Source organism: Schistocerca piceifrons, chromosome 3 (genome assembly GCF_021461385.2).
Source record: "Schistocerca piceifrons isolate TAMUIC-IGC-003096 chromosome 3, iqSchPice1.1, whole genome shotgun sequence".
Lineage (NCBI taxonomy): Eukaryota > Metazoa > Arthropoda > Insecta > Orthoptera > Acrididae > Schistocerca > Schistocerca piceifrons.
In genome coordinates, this window is record NC_060140.1 from 71,889,706 (window position 1) to 71,913,657 (window position 23,952).

At 37.6% G+C, this 23,952-nt stretch overlaps 1 protein-coding gene across 4 annotated transcripts in view; it reads left to right on the forward strand.

Annotated features, from left to right (window-relative positions):
• The window catches only part of LOC124789992 (troponin I-like), a 136,859-nt gene that overhangs the window by 22,543 nt on the left and 90,364 nt on the right, over positions 1-23,952 (forward strand). The window contains exons 2-6 of one of the 4 annotated variants that reach the window (XM_047257536.1): positions 13,089-13,132; positions 15,103-15,120; positions 17,387-17,515; positions 17,763-17,886; positions 20,955-21,055. In XM_047257536.1, coding sequence (XP_047113492.1) covers positions 13,118-13,132; positions 15,103-15,120; positions 17,387-17,515; positions 17,763-17,886; positions 20,955-21,055 — 387 coding nt within the window. In that variant the 5' untranslated portion in view covers positions 13,089-13,117. Of the gene's footprint in view, positions 1-13,088; positions 13,133-15,102; positions 15,121-17,386; positions 17,516-17,762; positions 17,887-19,428; positions 19,530-20,954; positions 21,056-23,952 lie in introns of all 4 variants that reach the window. The other 3 variants (XM_047257533.1, XM_047257537.1, XM_047257534.1) reach the window with 3 other exon arrangements.

Here is a 23,952-nt window from a genome sequence, read left to right on the forward strand (position 1 = left end):
CAGCACAGTTATTACCGCTTGGTAATCTATAGCGGATTCAAATAACAACAACAATAAATAATAATAATAATAGTAGTAGTATGAATAATAATAATAATAATAATAATAATAATAATAATGGCATTCATAACAATATTGTGACAATGTGAAGTATCAGTTCTATAAACGACACCCATGTGCTGGCTCTAGATGACAATAATGCACCGCATATACCACCAAACTACGAGTGAAGTACGATGTAGAAAAAGTACATGTCAGGCTAAGGCTCATAGGGAGAAAAATATGTAAATGTAAGTTATCAGTGGAAGAAGTAGTTTACAGAAGATTTGATCGACCGATTCTTGAGTATTGCTCATCAGTTTGCAAGACTTGTCAGGTTTTTCCGGTATAAGATATAGAGAAGAAATATCCAACGAATAGCGGCGTGTTTCATCACGGCCTCATTTATTAAATGCGGCAGTTGCTAAGATACTCAGAATCTCCAGAGACGGACGCTACGAAAGAGGTATTGTGCATCAGGAAGAAGTTTGAAATTCCGAGAGCATACGTTATGAGAAGAGTTGACCAACATATTACAAAGGACACCTTTTAAATTTACGGGCTTCCAGCCGCGTCAAGTGGTTAATATGCCACGAGCTTTCGAGCCAGTATTCCTTGGCCGTTGTCAAGTGGAATGACTGCTGATGGGCCGTTGGTAAGTCCTTAAATAGTCTCGCTGCCCGCTGTGACGTCACTGGTGTTCGCAGCATCGTCATATGTGGGAAAACGTACACTCTGCGTTTGACGTGACCGCTTCAAGATCGCGATCCATGGATCCCACGCTGCGATAAGCTGCAGACCGCCATCTCTATTAAGGCTGTTGTCAGTGATTTTTATTTCGATATCTTCTTTAATTAGGTAGTCCCGGAAACCCTGAGATTTCGTCAAATTGGAGCCGGTTGTCGTTTTCTAGAGCGTGCTCAGCTAAAGTGGATTTTTCGGAGTAGCGTAGAAGATAAAATCTCTCGTGGTCCTTCTTCCGTTGTTCCACAGTGCACACTCTTTGTGTGGTCTGAAGATCGATAGGATTTTGTGTCGTTGCAACAGACGGCTTATCTTGTGCGACACGGAGAAACAGAACGGCAAAAAAGGAAATTTCTGTTCCTGTTTCTCGTCGTTGGTCTTACTCTCATCCTTACTTAAGATTACTTCACTAAAAATAGCCAAGGAGTGCTTGGTTGAAAGATCGTTGTGTCTTAATCACTTGACGCGTCTGGAAGGTCGGGAACATTCAGTCGATGTTACAGCCGCGAGAATCTACTTTCCTAGGGTGTGAGTCTCTGCTCACGCGCAATCGCAGACGTACGAGAATAAAAGGGCATGCACAACAATTTGTAGAAAGAACTCTTGCACGAGGCGATGTTCTCGTGTCCACACGTTTCCTCATTGCGCAAGTAGTCTGCCATGGGTCTCCTTCTTTGCTATGGAGCTTGCGGTGCGTTTATTATGATGAGATGGCGACAAAAAAGAAAACGCAAAAGCGACTATAGGTAAAGAAGTATCTAAGTAACAGAGGTACGAGAAATAGAAAGGGACTACAACGTTTTGTTTGCAAATTTCAGATGGAGGTCATACCAAGAATTTAGATTTTCTGCTTGGGAAACTGCAGCGATAAGGCAGGAAATAACATTTCATTAGCTGATAACCGCCTATTTATGTATCAGTTTCAACTATTTATTTCACATTTAAAAATATAGCAGTTCTGTTATTATTCCTGAAACTGAGAAATTCATAGGCGATTTTCTTAATCTTTATATGAGGGTTAATTAACGTCCAGTGCGTTATACAATTTTAATCATGAAAGATTAGGCTACATGTAGATTCAAATCTTCAAACTCGACAAATTTTGGAAATTCATGGACCCTAGAATCTAGTAGAACAAAGGTTTTTTTTTGTATCATCAATGTCCTTCGTTTCTGTTTATAGTAGTTTGTTGACAAGTTATACATATCTCATCATTTCTATTGCACAAATGTCACGCTTCTCAGTTGTTGCACAATTAAGTCCCATATCATGAATATTCGTCCACAGTTTTCACATACAGTTTTCAAAAATTTCTGGTTTATTTTTCTCCGTTTTCCTACTTCGAATCTTATGATATCTCTTTCTGTATAGTAAGATAATCGGAGACTTTTTGTCTGATATTTGACACTCAGGACATCGCGCCTCAAATTTTTACTCCAATAATCTTTAAAAATGCCATCCCCATACGACTTTTCTTTGTCGATAATCATCTATAAATTTAAGTGAGCTTCATTAGGACTCAACAGACATATTTGCTCACAAATCGCTTCACAGATTAATCTCAACACACTGTAAATCGTACACGGGCCCCTTCTTACTATCGTCTGCGAAAAAGCGTGAACATTCCCACCGAAGGTGGAAAGCAATGCACTTTACTCACGGCTTCGATTTCCAGGGAGTTACGCAAATGTAAATGCACATGTTCTGTTGCGCTGCTGGGAATTTATGCGCATGCGCAAAGTTGAACACAGTGGCATTGCACCTTTACAGAGAGATTGTTGCTCATGCGGAAGCTTGTTGCTCCCGCTTCATGAAACAGGGAAGGGGCGAATAATACCGCCCGTCACACACCGTGTTTTGCGGAGTGCAGACGTAGAATGCTGTAGGCGCAGTCCCAGGACCCAGCAGCCAGCACCCGACACTGTAGACCGGCGCGGCTGGCGGCCAGCGCCCCAAATTTGGCCGCGTCTATTTCCGTCCCCAGCGGCGCTTCCCAGCCCTGCCTAGCCACAGCACACCTCGCCGCCGTTCCTTTTGTCATCTCGCAATCGCCACCCTGCTTTTACATATAATTTTATTGGCAGAAATCGAAGGTCGTCTTCGCATCAAACGGTTTGTAAAGTGTCTGCGTTGCTGAGATATGTAGTCACTACAGTTCTTTTCCATTCAATTCGGAACGTGTTGATCTATTAATGAATCATACTATTAGATCCTAAGTGTCTCCTTTCTCCTCATTACTCTTGCTTGCTTCTCCTCTCACTTTTATTGCTTCTCATAAACCTTCATCTGCACTTTCATCAACCTCCTCCTTCTACCTCTACAGTCGCTTGTTCTCGGTCAGACTGACAGTTCTAGTCCTCAGAATTCATCTTGCTCTTAGATTTATTTCTCATATTCCTCCTCCTTCTTCCCCTGTTACTTCTTACATTTCTCCTTCTTCGTCCTCCTCTCCTTCTCCTCCTTCCCTTTTATCCCAACCACACTTCAACGCTAGTGGTGCGAGCGCGAGTTTCCGCAGCCGTTATCATCTACAGTGTAACTTTCCCCGCTGTTTGACCTCGTTGACGTCTTGTTTCCCGGACGAACGTTTTGGCTATTGTCGCAAGTGTCCTTCAGCAGGTTGCTGAATTTACTATTAGGCCAGCGCCGCGTTCAGATATTATATGGTGTAATTTCGTGCCACTTGCACAGCCAGTTTGTCAAAAACTGCAAGCAATACAAAACGACTCGCCTCCGTACTTCTACAATCCGACCCAACGCCCTTCTTGACAAACTGACTTTACATTGTATGAGAGGCGACCGTGGCACTGGACAGGTAATAAATACGTCACCCCGATTGAGTACACTTGAATCAGTGGCCGAAACGTTGTTCCGTAAGGCAATAGGATAACTGGATCACATTGACGGAAAAGTTTTACTAAATGGCATTGCCAGTTTTTTGCGAGTGATATTTTTTCTGCCAAATCTTCGTTTGTTGTTGTTCCTACAGTTTGCACTTCTGCTTTAGTTTAGTAACGAGAAGGAGAGAAATACTCCCATACTCCCGCTGTCATTTAAGATTAGGCTACATCAAACTCTGTGGCAGAGCAGTGAACATGTATAACAGCCTTGTGATATGTATGAATTTTCGACGTGAGGTCCCATCAAGAGTCACTGTCTTCTGGGTGGGCATCACAGCCTCGAAAAATTTGAAGAAAGACACCGTTCCATCGGGCTGTATTATAAAACAGTGCTTTATTAAGCACTATTAGTTTCGAGCATTACTAGTAGTGCTTACTAGAATACTATTTTACAATACAGCCCGATGGGACGATGTCTTTCTTCAAATCACATCACGGCATTTTCTTGGCGAGAGGGCAGTTATAGGGTCCATTCAGACACATGGGAACACAAGTAGCGTCTCTTATTTCGAAAAGAGATATTAATGGCCGGGAGAGAGATGTGATAAAAACATGCTCCCCCCCTTTCCCCACTTTCGAATGACGCTTCCCTTGGAAGGGGATGAAGCAAACCATCGGTCAGGTTACATTAGATTAGATTAAATGAATTCTTTGTTCTGTACACCCACATTGAGGAGATCCTCGTGGATGTGGGACACCTCAGCAGAATGCCCTGTACAGGGTTAACGAAAATTTGCAGCCAAAATTTCAGGAAACACATAGAAACAGAGTTACCAGCAGTACATTAAATGTTTCCTAACGTAAAATATTCAAAATACGCTATTGGTTACATTTGGTTAGAGTGCACAGTAAGTTATAGTTCTTAGGCTCATCGCCAGTGTTTGCTGTTCCAGTCGAACGCAGGAAGTGCTGACATGTGACTCACTTCATTGTTTGTGTTGACATGCTACTGCTACCCACCACAATATTATTGTACTTGGCCTACCATGGCCGTTATCTGAATTACGCGGAGTTGCTACAGTAAACAAGTACAGCGGTGATTAAGAAAACTGCGTCGCACTGTGAGTGCTTTCAGGACACTTGTGCATATACTACCAAGTGGTTCAGCGTGTACTCGTTAAACACCACGATGAAAACCCACGATTAACCGACCGAGGCGCCCTTACTGCCAGGTATAAGAATATTGTGGTCAACTAATAACTTCCTTGCTCTAGTAGTATCAACCACGTAGCAGCGGCTGTTTAGTGTTCATCACGGCCTTGATTTCCGGTAGAGTAGAATGGAAGTGTACTCGAATGCAAAGATGGCATATGCCCATTTGCTGTACGGATTAGTAGATGGTAATGGCATGGGGTCAACGTTGGTATCGGGAGAGATTTCCAGAGTGATGATGTCCCGAAAGGAGGTGGTTTCAAGTAATGGATTGTAGTCTTAGGGAGCATTGAGTGCGAAGGCGTGTTGAAGCTAGTATGCTTGCTAATGGGTGGCATTTTGAACATTTCATTTGCGAATGAGTTTCATACTGTGCTGATAAGTTCTTTCCTTGTGAGTTTTCCATCATAAATGTCTTGAAGAGTTGCAGAAACTGAGCTCAAACATGGAAATTGAGCATTTCTCGACCCATGGCCATACAACGTATTTTCTTCAACTGCGCCTGCGGAATGTTTCCTAAAGTTTGGCCGTACCTTTTTATTACAACCTGTTGAACGACAGCATCGGGGAATTACTCTCGTCAGCTAGCTGACTGCATAGCACCCAGTAAGAATGACAACACCGGCTTTCTCGACTAATGCATTACAGCTACCACTGAAATAACCCTGAAAACAACTCAACTGATAATTTGCGAGCTTTCGAGGCATTCATGTTTATCTCCTAGTAAAGTTCCACTTGTATATATTTCACTGCCTTGATTTATACGTTTTTAAGTTGTTGTGATAACCGAAAGAGGTGGCGTAGTAGTTGAGGGCTCTAAGCACTATGGGACTTGACATCTGAGGTCATCAGTCCCCAGTAGTTGAGGGATCCAACTTATATTCGGGTAGACAGAAATTTCAAAAAATGGTGCAAATGGCTCTGAGCACTATGGGACTTGACTTCTATGGTCATCAGTCCCCTAGAACTTAGAACTACTTAAACCTAACTAACCTAAGGACATCACATAACACCCAGTCATCACGAGGCAGAGAAAATCCCTGACCCCGCCGGTAATCGAACCCGGGAACCCGGGCGCGGGAAGCGAGAACGCTACCGCACGACCACGAGCTGCGGACCAGAAATTTTAAATTCCTTTGTTGCCGTCCTCGTTTAGGTTTCCCGTGGTTTCTGCAAATCATTCCAGGCGAAAGCCGCGATGGTTCCGTTAAACCGACCGCAGCAGACTCATGCCATTGCACTTCGTCGCTAATGATTTAGTTCTCGATGAGATAATGAACTGGAACTACCGGTATCCTGAATACAATGATTTACAGTTGAAACAGCCAACATGGCACTGCAATGTCCATCTGTATATTTACCAATAACGCACTTCTCTCCACCATTTATTTCTCTTGTTTTGAAGAGCTTTTAAGGAGGGACAGTAAATATTTGAGTGCGTAACAATATGGAAAAAACATGAGATGTCAAATCCCCTCGGAGGACTTGCAAGTATATGTACTGCCACCTCTTATGATATCAAACTTTATAGGCCTGCTGCCGGGAAGTAAACTTCTCCCGAGGACCTTTATTTAGCGGGAAACTTGATATGAAAGCGTAGATATTCGCTTAGTCCACTTTTCACAAAATAACAATGCTTTACAAAATTTTCAGAGAAATTAAATTTCTTAAAAATCTAATAATAGTCACTGAAAAAACGAGAGACTAGATGAAATACAACGCCAGAAAAAAATAGTACATCCTTTTAGAGATTTATTGTTGCAACAGGTAATATAGAGTACATAAAAGATTACATTTTCAGTTCAATAGCACAAGCGGTTCTGAGGTACCGGGTATCGATCCATGCCGCATCCAGTCGATTGTACAGATGGCGAATACTGTCCTGAGATACGTTATGCCACGCCTGCTCGACCTGTTCACGTAGTTCTGTAAAACTTGGTTGACGAGTCGCACGAGTCACTTATCATTCCATCATGTCTCACAAGTGCTCGATTGGAAACGAGTCTCGAGATCGTGCTGGTCATGAAAGTCGCTGCACAACTTGCAGAGCACGTCGACTTTCACGAGCAGTACTTGGGCTAGCACTGTCCTGTTAGAATAATGCATCACCTTCCTGTTGTAAGGGCAGAAAAAGAACGGGTCTAACAACATTACGCGCGCACCGAGCGCCGGCTAGCGTCCCCTCCAAAAACAACAAAGGTGAACGAGAGTTGTAGTTATCGCACCCCTAGATCTGGGGTGGGTTCAAAAATTCAAATGGATCTAAGCACTGTGGCACTTAACATCTGAGGTCATCATTCCCCTAGACTGCCCGAGGCAGGATTCGAACCTGCCACCGTAGCAGTCGCGCGGTTCCGGACTGTAGCGCCTAGAACGGCTCGGCCACCCCGGAAACGACCGTCATTTGCGTGCAGACAGAATCTGCTTCTCACTGGCGCGTCATTCCATCTTTCAAGTGATCCTCTGGCGGCATCAGTCGAACCACAAACGTTAATGATGTGGCGTGAGTGGGAAACGGGCTAGAGGTGTGCTTAACCGTAGTCCCGCTGCTAATCACTGGTTCGCAACAGCTCATGTTGACATGTTTGGGCTCACCTGTGCTGTGCTAGCTGTACGATCTGCGACTGCCGCCCTTACATTACAACGATCCTGGCAGGCGTCTATGCTGAGTGGACGTCCAGAATATCATCTATGGGTCTGAGTATGCCCTCGGGACCACTGATAACAGCATCGTTGCACAACTGGTACAGCACGTCTAACCTGTGTGGTAATTCTCTGAAGGCACCATCCCGCATTAGTGCATGATTGCCTGGTTGCTTCACACGTTTGCACCACACAAAGCCTTCTGTGAGCATTCCTTAGTAAAGGATAGACACAGATGGAGCTCTGGTGACTATGCCACTACGCTATCCATCGGAGGGCGACGTTGAAACCTTGATAAGTACATCAGCTATCCCCCAGGTGACAAGTGCTGCCACGGAATCAAAATTGATGTAGTCTTTCCAAGTGTACTAATCACCTGGCAGTGTAGTTAAGACAACTAAGAAAATAATTGCTGGTAGACAGTTTCAAACCAATGACAGCTAGTAATTAAATCTGTCCTTTGCCAGAGCCATGGTCAATTTGCTGGCAGTAGTGTAAATTAAAACTTTGGTATTTAAGATGTTCTTGATAATATCATCCCCATGAGAAATGCAAACAATTGCAAAAAATGTCTAACTTGGGGAAGAAGCTGGGGGTTGTCTATCCTACAACATATTTCATTGTCACTAAATTCTGTGTTCACAGGCTTCGTAGTATATGTTTGAGAGAGTGTTCCTCAGTTAGAATCAAAGGAGGCAACTGGATAACATTTTAATGGCAGGTTGGCAGAAAAGTGCGCACCAAATGAAAACATATGTTATTAACAACATATGTTATTAACAACATATGTTATTCCAATAAATTCATCTAAACGTCACATATCATAACGCAGTTGTTACACCTGGTCGTTATTTTTTTCATAGACTACTCAACTATGATCTGCATTCAGTAAAACAGAAACATTCCCTTTGAATATTGAATAAGTTTCCAGTGAAGTTCCAAAAAGTTCCAACCCTCTGTGCAGACATATGTAGTCCTATGTCGGTAATTGGAATGAGACACAATTCATCAACCACCTTTTGATAGGCTTTTAAGGGCACCAGACTTAATTTTACCTGAGAAGATAATGCCCCCACCTAGCAGTAAACAGAAAAGAGAAAACACAAGTCAAAGAACAAGGAAAATGATGACATACCCACCACGTATAACGACAGTTATAGCTGTGGAAGGAATAAAAGTGCTTGGATTCAGCACTGTGCTTGTATGTGACTGTTATACGAAACCTGGCAGTCCATCGATTCAGCTGATGATATCGTATTTATGTGCAATATTTAAGCATATGTTGGTGACAATGACACAAATGCTGAAAAGTGGGCTAGTTGAAGTGTAACTATACCGTAGATATAACGATATAAAGCACATTATCGTGAAGTTAAGCACACAGGTCACAGAATTAGGTATGCTATAACCAAATTTGGTAGCTCGACCAAATTGTTCGCAGAATTTTAATTTCAACCTTTTTGCAATTCTTAGACATTCTTCATCATTGATTAGTTGAACAATGTATAGATTTCTTACATGCATGTTTTGTTTGGATTACTCATTCACAAGCGTTAATACTGGTACCACAAAGTTAGATAAGTTTACCATACTTACTCTGTTCCAGATTCTGAGCGCTGAATTTTATGGTTCATAGTGTACTTGTACTCTGTCATCAGTGTCTACTGTAACTCATTAGTGCATGACACTTGTTCCCTTGATCCATGTACCCAGTGGCAGTTTTCCTGTGTCCATGCTGCTGTCTCTGCCATATGATGTATGATAAGCAGAGGTACATGTATGGGCAGTGGTGTCTGCACAGTGAGGAAGTGGTTCTGGATGCTTGGTTGTCACCAACTGTTGCTGTGCAGCATTAATTTGCTAAGTGATCTGCTCCACAGTGGTTGTCTATCAGCTGTCATAATGCAGCCTTTCATCAACACACTGTTGACTGTGGCAGTGAATTGAGATAACCGCAGTACACTATTGGCACAGAGATACAGAAAAAGCGCTTAGCCCGCACAACCCTTGAGATTGCTTGCCCACGCATCAAGAACCTACACTCTGATTGCAATCATGTTCACGAAATGGGTATCACATATCTTGCCCATCCTGTTGTTAACTGTCATGTTGGTATGTATGAGGCTTGACAACAGCTCACTCACATGATACACAATTACTTCACATTCCATTGTGATGTGAGAGCTCTCTCTACAGCACTGCAGCTGTCTGCAATTCATTTGCTAATGAGTACTTATGAGGGAGAGGTGAGGGCTGCCACTAGTTACAGTACATAAATCAGATGCAAACTCATTTCCTGATATCTTGCAGTGTAAATCCACATTCTGATCCATATCACTTAAAAAAGAGTGAAACCAGCTGTATATTATTAGGAAACATTGATATATGTAAATTTCACTCCGTTCTTAAAGCTTGTTGGAAATTGTTGCGTTACAATAGTTATTATTGTCCTCAATAACTTAAAGATTGACCAGCAGACTTTCTTATGACAGTCATGGTCCCATACCAAAGAACACAAATGTAAAGGAATGCAAGATGCAGAACACAGGCCTCTCTTACTGCCAAAGCCTTGACCAATATAATGCTGGGACGAATCGAAAGAAAAGAAATCATATAAAATGATTTATATGCAGTGAAATACCATAATCTGATCACTGTGGATGAAATCTGCGAAAGGTAATGATATCAGTGCAAACTGTTCATGTATGCTGAACCTGCAGTGTAACAAATATGTTGAAAAAAGTATAAAAATGGCTCTGAGCACTATGGGACTCAACTGCTGTGGTCATCAGTCCCCTAGAACTTAGAACTACTTAAACCTAACTAACCTAAGGACATCACACCCATCCATGCCCGAGGCAGGATTTGAACCTGCGACCGTAGCAGTCGCACGGTTCCGGACTGCGCGCCTAGAACCGCGAGACCACCGCGGCCGGCGAAAAAAGTATATTCATGCCATCAACTGTACTATTGTATGGTTGTTCTCCACTGGTTTTAGTTACTACAACCATCTCCACAGGTTAAAAACATTGTATACATTAAGAGATCAAAAATATATTTTCATCAAATGTGATACAACCAAATGTAAAACACAGGTTACTGTCATAATAGTCTTCCTGAACATAGACCACATAAGCAAGTTGTGCATTGGCACAATTATAGTTATGTACAATTGTTGATAACTCCACAAGTATTTTCTCACACATCATATTCAAGAAAGGACCAATCAAGGTAGCATGCTAGTACGGCACTTAACTTGCATTCAGGAGGATGGTCATTCGAAACTGCATCCAGCTGTCCAGATTTAATTTTTTTTCTGAATCTCTTGAGGTGAATGTTGGGATGCTTCCTTTGATTTCCTTCCTCATACTTCCCCACTCTGAGCTTGTGCTCACTACTAACACTTTTATCAACAGGGCATTAAAGCCTAATCTTCTGTCTTCCTGTTTATGAAAGACAATGCACTAAATTCTGTAATGTTGCTGAAATTCAGCAAATTCTTATATCTAATGCACAGTAATTTGATTTATTCATTAATGTATTTGTGGATTGTATTTTCAGGAATAGGATTGACACTATACACATAGCATACTGTCACTGATGAGTCAATACGAAGTTTCCATCTTCATATTAGGAAAAAAAAAAAAAAGAGAGAGAGAGAGAGTTTTTGACTATGCCTGAATCTACAGATGTTAAATGTACTTAATTTTCCTATAAATAAATGATATCTTAATAGTAATCAATGACAAATTATTATCTTTTGAAAAGGTAATGTTAATCAGTTGGTGCACATAGTACATGATTTCCAAAACTTCAGCACTGATTTAGTAGCCTTTGTTAACATGCACACAGAAAAACTAGAAAGAACAGTCATAGTTATCTTATTATTAGAACATGGTACAAATGAGCATCATCTGAAACCACTGTAACAGAAATTCTGTGGTAGAAATGGTGATTTTTGTCATTTATTATACTGGTGATGAAAATTAAAGCATCAAACAGACATTTTGCAAGTTTGTGTTTATTTTTGACACAAAAAATATAAACAGGTGATAGTAAAGCAGAAAAAATGAAAAGAATACAGAACATAATCAACTGCAGGATGCATAATGGTAGATAAAAATGCTCTTAATTTTTTTCCAACTTAACAGATTTGCCCACACATTCTGACAACTGGTTAATGTGCTCAGTATGGGATGTGACTACCTCTGGCCCCAATACAGGCTTGAAACAATGGCACATGCTGTAAATGATGTCCTCAATCTCATGTTGAGGTAATAACACCGATTCATCCTACATAGCTGCTCACAAGTCTTGGTGAGTGGTTGGTGGATGCTGACATGATGCAACCCATCTCCCTAGTGCATACCAGACATGCTCTATGGGATTCAAATTGGGAGAGCGAGCAGGCCACGCCATGTGTGCAGTGTCTTCTGTTTTCAAAAAAAAACATCAACCACCTGTGTTCTATGAGGTCAAGCATTATTGTCCATCACTACAAAGTCTGGGCCCACAGCATATCACAACCACCATGCGTGAGATTGCAAGATCTCATGGTACCTGACAGCAGTTAAATTTTGCTGATTCACCCATACAAGTGGTCTACATAATCCCTGCCTACACCATTAGAGATCCTCCTTGATATCAGTCTCTTTCTACAATGTTTAGGTCCCAGAACCATGTTTCACATCACTCCAGATGTGAATCCATGAAGAATCATTCTCCGCACCAAATTGGGACTCATCTGTGAAAAGAACATTGGCCTGCTGTTCAACTGTCGAGGTTGCGTGTTGACTGCTCCAATCTCTAGACACTTCCTTCTGTGAAGACATGCCAGAGGTAAACAGACAGCAGGTCTCCAACAATAAGGGCCACCCTGTTGAAGCCTTCTGTATACCATTTGCCTCAATACATCATCTCCATGAGATGCTGTGAGGACAGATGCCAGTTGCAGTGCAGTACTAAGGCAGTACCCTCATGCCCTTACAGCCAAATAACGGTCCACTCCTTCTGATATCACTCCTGGTCTCCGAGATACAGATTCAGTCTCTATTAACTGTCTCCTCATCTGAGGAACAACAGAACGATTCACATTAAGTCATCGGGCCACATCAGTTTACAACTCTCCTGCTTCTATTCTTCCTGCAGCCCTCCAGAGCAGAGTGTCTGTAGGCATCTTGCCTGTGCCATACTGCACAACCTGTGCCCATGTGCAAAGTGATTGTGGATGCGGGACTACACTGCAAACACCATCCCACTTGGTACGTGCCCTGACATCATTGCTGGAATGGTTATCCATTGATCGGAATGCCATCTTCCATGCAGAACACTAATGTAATGATATCTATTGACATTTTGAATGATTATATCATGAATTGGACACAGGATGGGGAAATAGCAGTTTGTTGCTTTAATTTTGGACACCAGTGTATACCAGCCACAATAATTCAGCATTAGATCTCTCAATTCTTTCAGACATATTAACTTTTTTAACCAAAGAAGTACTTTCTATTGACCACTATGCTAGAAGATAATTGTTGATTTCATTCAGCATGTTAATTTATAATGTAAATTTCTCTTCTTTAATCAATGGTGTTCCAATTGTTTTAGGTTTAGGAAGAAAAGTCACGTGATCAAACATGGCGGACGATGAGGTGAGGTGAGTTACAAACAATTTTTGTATTCCCAAAGGACTTTCAGGAGACGGGTAATAAAATCAGTTTTTGTTTATTTTTGTTAGCAAGTACAAACACCAATGGTCCCTACTTTACAAATTTAAACCGTTCTTGCTAATTTCTTCTATGAGGCATACATATTTGTGTCTTATGTGTGTTAACGATAGTTGTGCGTATGTACAGATCCATATAATTCAACTTCATTAAGTTTTATATAATGAAATATGGGAGCTTCTATTTTCCAATAATTACATGTTTTCATCAAACAAAAATAAATTGGTTTTCTAATCTTTTTTTTTTTCATGGTATCATCTGCTGTGCACAACAAAATTAATGATGGACATCGTCTCATTGGTGCATTCATCTGTGCAGTGAAACAAGATACAAAATGAAACAAAGGTACAGTATTTGTGTGCCCTTTGCATGTTGCCTTTACTAAACTACACTTATGACGACTACCAGTATTGGTGAAAGCAAAGAATTTACTGTTATTTCACCCTTAGGCCTATTTCTTTTCACAAATTTCAGTTATTGTCAGCAATACACAATGAAACATTTTAAAGAAATAGCTTCTTTCAGATTTCACCTTTCAACAACAAAATCATATATTAACAACATAAATTATTACGTGTGGCATATCAGAGCCGAAAAAATGGTAGATGTAACATCATGTTACATAGCTCTTCAATGATTATTTCTCTATAAGCATAATTCCTGTTGTTTGAAACATAATGTTTTTCACAACATTATTGTAAATCTGAAATGATTTACTATTTCTCAATATGTTTTCCCTATAAAATCAGACAACAATAATGGATTTTCACAGATCAGAAATTTTTGTCAAGTATGTGTAAAATATATTCATGCTACTGATAGCAATCTTATAGGTCCTACAGAACCACATGAAGAACTGGTGAACTTTCAAGAAAGACAGTAAGCCACATTATGAAACATATACGTAACAAAATAACACACTACATGTTTGCCATGTAACTGTTTTTGTCTTTCAGACATGCAAAATGTAACTGTTCATTTATTAAAGACAATGTGTAGAGACACATGATGCAGCTTTAAGTAAATTTCAGGTCACATATTTCAATTTAGTTTGGTACAAAGAAATTGTAAGGTAATGTGTTATAATGCCACTAGAGGTTCTGCCATTTTTGAAGAAAAGTGTGGGAGCTTTTTTTGTAAGTTTGTGAAGACTTTCATCATACATTGTTCATCCAGTCAATTTTCTGTTAATAAGAAAATACAGGCATGCATCATGTGACTCAGGGTTAATTTTTCTTTTGAAATGTTTATTTTGATTCATTTAAGTACACTCACTTCTCTTAAGTATGCTCTCCAATTTTGCATTGCTAATTTTGCTAAAACAGTAAAGAAATATTAAATTAAATTTATATCTTGCATATAAATTGGCTCATCTGCCAGTCCAGTCTTTAAATAAGACAAGGCTTGCAGTGATGTATTATAAACACAATATAAGCTAAATTACTGTACATTAAAATATATGTGTCTCACTCCTTCTTTTTATCTTTCCTGACATCCATTTCAATCTAAGAACTTTTGTAAATAGTTCTTCTTTATTTATTATGCTCTGTCATGAACTGATAATTTAACTAACTATTTTCTCATGTGATATTTTAAATTCTTTGGTAATGGAAAGGACCTCTTAAATACAGTAACTGAAATATGTTTGCATTTGTCGGTAATACCTAACTGCATCAGTTAATCTTTTGTATGCACGAAGACTTGTTAACTGAAAAGCAATATTTTCGAATTACTGTCAGGTAATTATCATTGGAATCAAACTTCAAATCTTCTAATTTTTTGTATATGTTGAAATGATTGGAGAACAGAACTCATTTTAGAAATTTCAGTTGTGTTGTCTTTGTATTTTATAATGCAAATCACCTTTACTGACTAGCTTTTCTTTTTCCTTTCAGAGAAAGCGTCTCGAGGAGGCATGTACAGAATTTGGGACCATGAGGATGAAGCTTTTCCTTTGGATCTTACTATCATTACTAACAAACGAAATACCAGAACAAAATATGAATAACCCATTTGATAAGTCAAACAAAAGTTTCCTAGCCTAAGTACTTTTAGAAACTCCAGCACTATTAGTCCTGCAACTAAAATTACTCTCCAACCTATCAATAGCATGCAGAATGCTCAAAGATGGAACAAATAAATAAATTTTATGTTAGATTCTTCATATTAATAATTTTCCTTATGTGCCAGTAGTGCATATACTTTTCATGGATTCTTTATCTTCTGCCATTGTGGTAACATATCCCATAATGTAACTGCAGAAGCAATTATATTCCTGAAAATAAGTATGAAGTGAATGTGACCAAATTATTTAAAAGTATATCCACTGCTGTGAGTAATGTATCTGTGGAAAATTGCTTATAAAGAAGTAATATAGGTTATATTCCATCTTTTGCAGCTGTACTAAGTCTTTTTTAGACCATAAGTGCTTCACTGTATTCCAAAGCATCTTCAGTGGTCAGATTTTTTGCTTCCTGCTACATTCTTAATGTTCGTTCTTCCATACACTAAGAAGCAAAACATCTGATCACTGAAGATAATTTGAAATAAAGTGAAACATGTATGGTATAAAAAAGACTTTTATTACAGCCACTAAGGATGAAATATATACAACCATATAGCTTGTGTGAATGCAATTCCAAAAAAAGATACTTAAAAACAAAAAGAAAACTTTTAATGAGCATCAAAAGCCAGGAACTTTAGTATTACAGCCATTAGTTTAACAACAAGTTTTATTCTCTTACTTTCTGTGCTGAGGAAGTGTACCTGAACGGATCTTTTTTTATACAAATTGAAATGCATTTTTCTCAAATTCTTAGTTCTAAAAAAACTTAGAACTGTATCAACTTTAATTTTAATTTCTGAATGCTGGATTTTGATATATTATTTCAGCCAGAACTATGCTTAATGTAAATTGACCAGCCATTGTTATACAGTCCTGAAAATAGTAAATGACAAAAAATTTTTGATTCTTGACTAAAGTTATCTCATCATAAAGAAATGAACATAAAAAAAATTAAGTGCAGAAAATTCAGAAGTATAACACTCATGTAAATGTTTACAGAATGCTCAGGAACACTGTTGCACAAAAGTAAGAGCAAAATGTCAGAATAAATTGCAGAAAATTGATGCATGCTCCAGCCATTTTGAAACACATCTCCCTTAAGACTAGCATAATGTAATTGTAGCTGTAACATTCAAATGTGTACAGCTCTTAACTCATGTTTTCTTGTTACCTATGTACTGTGTAAACATCCTTCTGTTGCCCCTTTGGTATACCTACTACTCATTGACCATTGTCAATATCACATGTCTATAGCACACAACACAGTTTCTCTTGCCTTGTATTTAAGGAAGTACATTTCATGTGACATTGGGTATGTCTACTGCCATCTCACTTGACACAGTGTTCATTATCATTATCACCTCTAACCACTTCTAAAATATTAGAAATTTGCACAAGGTAATCTGTTAGTCACCATTCCCATCTGAGTATAAATCATAAAGATTGTTGTTAAGAACTGGTCACAACTGGAAAATAACAGCTGCATGCACAAATATAATCCAAAGGAAGAAGATGGCCTCCATTTTTTACAAATTAAATGGTCATCATGTTCACTGAGAAAATTTGCAACATTCCTACAGAACTCATAATCATAATGAAACATACCAACAAACAGATAGGCCTATTGGCTGCCTTACCTAAGGCATGGAAATAATTGGCTGAAACTAAGTATCTAAGTCCCATTTGCCATCTTGAACACTTAAATTGACAGCTAGGTTTACAAAACAATTCTGTGTGCCCTAAAAAACATGTCCTTGAGTACCTACCACCATTTACATTTTACATCTGTTCTATATTAAGCAGTAACTAGCCCATACAAACCTTCCAATGCAATGTATATAAGCTTATATTTCACCAACTTCAACTAATGTTATATTTTCCAATTAACATCATCTGTGTTACTGATCAAATTTGTTTGTACCAAAAAGACAAAATTATTCACCCAAGGTTGATGAATAATTAATTAAGTGATAAGTACATCACAGAGCTATATCTTTAATAAGCAAGATATAATCAGTCAACAATCATTACAAATAGTTTTATGTTCTTTCTGTAACCCAAACTAGAATATTTGTTATGTGTACCATAACTGAGTAATTTTTATTTCCCAATAGGCAAAGAAAGCCAAACAGGCTGAAATCGACCGCAAGCGCGCAGAAGTGCGCAAGCGGCTCGAGGAGGCATCTAAAGCCAAGAAGGCTAAGAAAGGTTTCATGACTCCAGAGAGGAAGAAGAAACTGAGGGTAAGTACCAGTTTTATGTTCTACACACACACACACACGTCTTTTCTTATGAAATTAGAGCATGTTCACATTTGAGTTTCAGAGTAGGTAGTTTTTGTTTTCCTATCGTTTTTGTAAAGATATATATATTTACGTTAACATCTGTTTAAAATATAAATCAAGAGAAATTATCCACCTCAAGACATGATGTACACATCTCAATCATGTAAATTGTGCTTTCAATGGCTTGTTTTACTGTTGACAACAGTTACTGCTGAGAAAGAAAGCAGCTGAAGAACTGAAGAAAGAACAAGAAAGGAAAGCAGCTGAGAGGAGGAGAATCATTGAGGAGCGGTGTGGCAAACCAAAGAATGTTGATGAAGCCAATGAAGGTATGAAAGTATACTGTCATAATGTTAATACGCATTTCTCTGGTGCACATTAGAGTCCATAGGTCATTTGTGTTGCCAGTATTTTCCCATTATTGGCATAATTAAACAATTCTGAAATCTCCAGTGACATGGCTTCTTTAGCATATATGTTACATGAATTTATGCACTCATATAGCCAAAAATGAGAGCACAGCCATCACTTGAAAAACTTTTGTTAGTCAGACATCAGTGAGTTATTCTGCAGAAGATTGTGTGCTGAGTGAATTTTCACAGCTGTTAAAAACGGTGTATAGTGCCTGCATTTGAAACTGGATCTTTAACTTTTTTAAACCTTTGAGTCCATATTTGTAACCTGTACAAGAAGTTTGAAATAGTAAGGCATAACAAACTAAATAAAAAGATCCTGGTTCAAATTTCTAATTAACATATAGATTCAGTCGGCACAGACATCATGATGTGAAAATTCTTATATGTCAAGATTTCATTCAACATACATTAAAATATTCTTGTTGCTGATGTTTTGTTTAAACTCTATGTTGGTGTCAAACATGGCATCTAAATCTGCAGTATTCAGAGTTCTTTGATTTATTGCTCGAGAGGAAAATTGAGTCCGTACAAATTTACAGGACAATATGTCAATAATTCAACTACATGGAAAAGATCACTGTGTTACAAGATCTTATGTTCATATGCACAGAATTTTTATATAATATCAAATTTTTTTCTGGATATGAACTTTGTGAAAATGCCCATAAAATTAAGTTAATAATCTTATTTTTACATATATTGATTTGTAATGTGTTGAAAAGTTTTCTTTCCAGTATTTAAATTAAACTAAGAAGTCATCCAGTCATCAATGAAACCAGTAGATATTTTGGAAGTTTCTCTCTGTGTACACATTTCAGTTTCCCAGCAGTACATTTGAATGTATACTTGTACTGGGTCCAGTACACTAGTGGTGCTGGGTCTCAAAGAAGGTGAATGTTTCTCAGTATTCATGTTCACAGTTAAATCAGTGTATCAAAATTATTAAGAGAAAAAGATCATTTCAAAAATTCATTTTAGCATGTATTTTTTAACTATTCAGGCACAAGTGTGGTTGAGTGTTCTTCAGGTATTCACACCTACACTAAACATTTATATATATGAATAAAGATTGTAAATGGCTCTCATTCCCTTAGGTAACATCTCTTCTGTTTCAATTATGATTTACTTTCCTCACTTGGAGGAGTACGGCAGTCGCGCTATATGCATATATATCTCTACAACACCTTTCTTTCTCCTAGTCAATTTAAACATTTGGTACTCCATTTGTTACTCAACTTTGAGGGTCTAGACCATTAATTGAATATTTCATTATCTCCCACAAGACATTTGTTTTCAGATTTTGCATGGAACACTCCACCTTTTTACTGTTTGTTTACAATTTTCAGTGATCAAAGTGATCATGTAAGTCTTTCTCACCACAAAGACCAATGTCTCTAGAGGTAACATCAGTATCTTAGCACCATACAACTCATTTGTTTCTTCATGTTCCTACAGATACAGTTAAGCGTGTGCTCAAGGATTATCACGCTAGAATCCAGAAGCTGGAAGATGAAAAGTTTGATCTGGAGTATGCAGTTAAAAAGAAAGACTTTGAGGTAGTGAAAAATAACAAAAACACAGGCAAAAGTTATTCAGTTTCCATCATTCAGTTATTCATCTTCCAACACTGACTTCCTTAATATTAGTCTTTGTGTTAATACTTTCATTTAATGTGTTTTAACAAAACTTTTTTCTTCATGTCCCCCAAAAAATATTGCTCCATTTTACATCCTGCTCTTTTCTAGTATTTCACAGAATTTTCATTTCATAGAAGTGCTCACATTAATGTAAATACTTCTGTAACTATACAACTTATTAATACAAGAATGGTGTAAAATGGCAGTGTAAGCTAGTTTTATACAAATTAAATGCTTTGGTGTTTTGATTCTTAACACAGCAAGGTTTTGATGCTAAAGCTGCATCCTAACATTTACGCTATATGTGTAGTTTTCAGCATCAGTTCTCAGTGTGGAACTCAGAAGTTAAAACTAATTTTGTAAATTCATTTTTCTGCAGATTCTGTAAGTGCATTTCTTCTTCTGTATTTGATTTTGCTTTTTCTGCTGTGCACCCTTTTTTCCTTTTATTTTGTGTTATTACTATTTTTATTTTTAGCCTGAACCTGCAACACATTCAAAATAATGTGCTACAATGTGTTTATTGTTTCATTTTATCATGTATTCCCTTCATTCACAAAGGAGATCCATTCTGTAGAGCGCGTAATCATAATTCTGTAGAGCATACAATCATAATAGTTGGCAGCAACTTAACTGACCTTTAAAAATCAGTATTGCTCTAATGTAGCCACATCTCACTGTCACAAAAGGGGAAAAATAGAAATCTGTAAGTCTTCACATATTCGGTATGAAGACTTAAAATCTAAAATGTGCACTTCCTTGTAGCAAGAATCTATCTTAGTAGAAACAGCTTACCATTTGCAATGTAAATGTTCATCATTAACCCTGTGTCACAACTGCTTTTTTTTATTTGCATACTAACAGAGAAGATCTAATGAACTATTCTGTTATATACATATATATCTCAACAATCAGATGCCACAATTTGCCAACAGCAGTTATTTGTGTGGTTATAGTTTAATATGTGATTTTGTCATGAGAACAGTATTGGATACCTTGGAAGGAATAGTTGTAATAGAGTGGAACAAATCATGTCTACAGCACGTGAAAAGAAGAGTATGTATAATTATAATATGAGGTACTTGTGTTTCAAAAACACTTGAATGCAATTTTGGGTAACATGTATACAGACCACACAATTAGAACACAATCTTGATTTATTTAACAACAGCCATAACTTAGATTTCATGAGAGCCATGAATTACTACTTCACATTGTCATCATATGCCAGTTAAATATCATAATGAATGCATTAATGTCCCATGTATGTGATGCAACTGTTGTAAAGGCTTGCACAGAAAACTGTAAATCTTTGCCAGTTATATCAGATATTTTGTGTCATAGCAACCCTGAAATCCATCATCAACACTTACCACAAACGCATCGTGAACTTAGAAGGAGAGAAATTAGACCTCGAGTACGAAGTGGCAAAAAAGGACTTAGAGGTGTGTACAGCTCTTATGAAAGCATGAGTGAGATCCAGGAGAAGAATGTTGTGCAGTAGATGATAATGTCAGTTTTGAAATTTAAAGGATATTAGATGTACATTATTTAACTGAAGACCAAAAAAATACTCAGGGAAACTGTACATAAGGTGAAGAGATTTAATATTTTATTGCAGCTTGCTTGCTGACATTATCATCTTAATTGCTTTTAGGTATGCCTTTCTTTCACACAACAGAACAGTACATGGTGCATTAAACAACAGTAACATATTTTTCTCCTGGATTATACAGATTTTATGCATAAGAGCTGAGCATGGATATCATTAGGTTAAAATGGAATCCATTGCTTCAAATTGTGTATGCAGCACTTTCAGTAGTAAAGATTTGGAGGATCAAAAGGCAAAATCATACCACTTTTTAACAAATTTTGACACCAAGGAAATTCATATTCACATTCTGCTACTAAATTATGTACTAAGCTGTTTTTATTCTAGTGACAGCCTTCGGATGACAGAAAGCATGAATCAGTCTATTAATCCATTGTATGAGTTCATTTAGGGCTGTGATTCCACACAAAACATCAGAAATTCTCTTTGGGTATTTATTAACAATGTTAGGAAGCCTTTTTCTGGCCAGTTGGAATGTATTGCTCTGTAATATCTCTTTGTACCATTAAGATGTGTGTACTAGATCTCATTGTGCCTATGTTAGCACTCTGTTTCTTTCTTTCATAATTCATTAACTTTCTAAGATTTGAAGAAGAAAATACAGTTAACTGTTTTCTTTCCTATATCATCTCAGTACTGATCTCAGATCAACCAATGGATTGTCATAGTGCATGCCAAGAAACTGCTGTTTCCTGTCACTTTATATTTTAGACATTCAACATTTTTTTAATTGTATAGTTAGTCAGAGTCCACTAAGTATCATTATAAACAGCACCTACAGTTTTTCAAATTACCCAAGAAAAACAACCTTCCATACATAAGTAATGTGTGACAGTTGCTTGGCTTAAACAATTTCATATTTACAGTGAAACTGGAAAGTAATAATATGTCTAAGTGATTTTCAACACAGTTAAATGCTGGGTAGCAGACTCTTGTTGAATCAGAGTTAATGCAAAAACCACTGACAGCACTGAAGTCAGTAAGGAGTATCCACACCAGTAAAATATAGGCTATAAAATATACAGAGGCATAGAAGCAAAAATTGGTTATTAAAATACTAATACACCAAAGCTAAATTTAATTCTTCATAAATATTTTATGGAATTAATATTTTTCCAAAACATTTGCACTTTTCAAATTTAATGCATAAAATTTTTCATGAAAAACATTTGCTCTATTTGGCGCTAAGTAGAGCATATGCCATTTTTAACATTCAGTTACTTTTTTTTAATTAAACACAGAATTTAAGACTTAAAATTGCAGATTATATTAGTGAAGAACAAAGACAAAAATACATAATGCTGAATGTAGAACACATGAGATATTGTTGACATACGTAAGAAGTATAAGCTACCCTCAGTGCAAAGGTTGGTTTGAACATAACAGTGCTTCATTAAGCATTGTCTTATGGAATGTGGAACATACTTGCTTTGATTAGGCCTTGAACTGACAGCCAGTTACATGTGGACCTACACATGGACTCAAAATCATGATGCACCTTGGTATTTTTCACATATACAAATTATTGCCATAGCAACATAGTCCATCCTGGACTTTCCATTCTTTAACTATTGCCATAGGGGAGAGGAGTGATAAGTGACAGAAAAGAATCCTAGAACTCACTGAGTGTTCAATCGTGGACCTTCAGATTTGCGTCTGACACTTACCGACAATGGCATTGAGCCACACAAACATACAAAATTATGGATCTCTCTTTGACCCTTTTACTCATATTTCCTGTTCTAGTTCCATTACTTCTCCAGACATTTGAACTCAAAGTCATAGTGGTGGTGGCGACATTTATTCCACTATCTCTGGGTTAGTGTCACGTACTATATCACATTTTTCCCAATCTTAACTCATCTTTTACAGTTTTGATAACAAGTGTTTTCCTCATTATTCATGAAATGCCTTGTTTTTGAGTCTTCATCAAGTCATATTGCCTGATTTCTGCTTCTCTCTGACGTTAGCAACAAACAGAGTTAGTCCTATCTACAGTCTGCATTGGTTGTAGTAATCTGGTTGCAATATAATATGTGATTATTACAAACTACTAGGAGAAGCAGATACTAAAAGTGAGACACTTCAAAAAATTTTGTCTTTTGGTCCCACAGTATTCAGCTGTAGGCAAGATTTATAGTATCAGTACAGCTGTTAAAATGCTTAGGCATTAGTGAGCATTACTGACAGATTTGCTTAATGACATAGTTGCAGCTAATGTTAAATAAACTATTTTATAAATGCTTATTTATTGCAGATTATTCTTAAGTTTTAACATAGTAATGGCTGCTAGTTATACACTTTGTTTTGATCAGTAATGTGTAGTTTCACATTTATAGTGTATTATTCATTATTTTAATTTTTTGTTGATATTATCACTACATGTTCCAGGCTTTTGAATATTTTGAATTATTCACTATTCAAATAGAGTCAGCCTTTAGAATAGTTATTTTTTTATGAGTGACTGACATGTCACACATACCAAAACATATATCATTTTTCTTTTACTCTAATATCACTTTTGAGACATTTTTACTTAACTGTCCCTCAGACCTGTTTGGAATAGAGGTGTACATAAAAACTGTAATGTGTTAGCACACTCAAAAAATTACCAGTTGTTAAATGTTCAATATTTACATGCAGTGTTACATATCAGTGAAGATTTAGAAAGAAATATAAGATTTTGTATTCTGAACATACTCTAAAGGAACAATGCATGTTAATTCACTT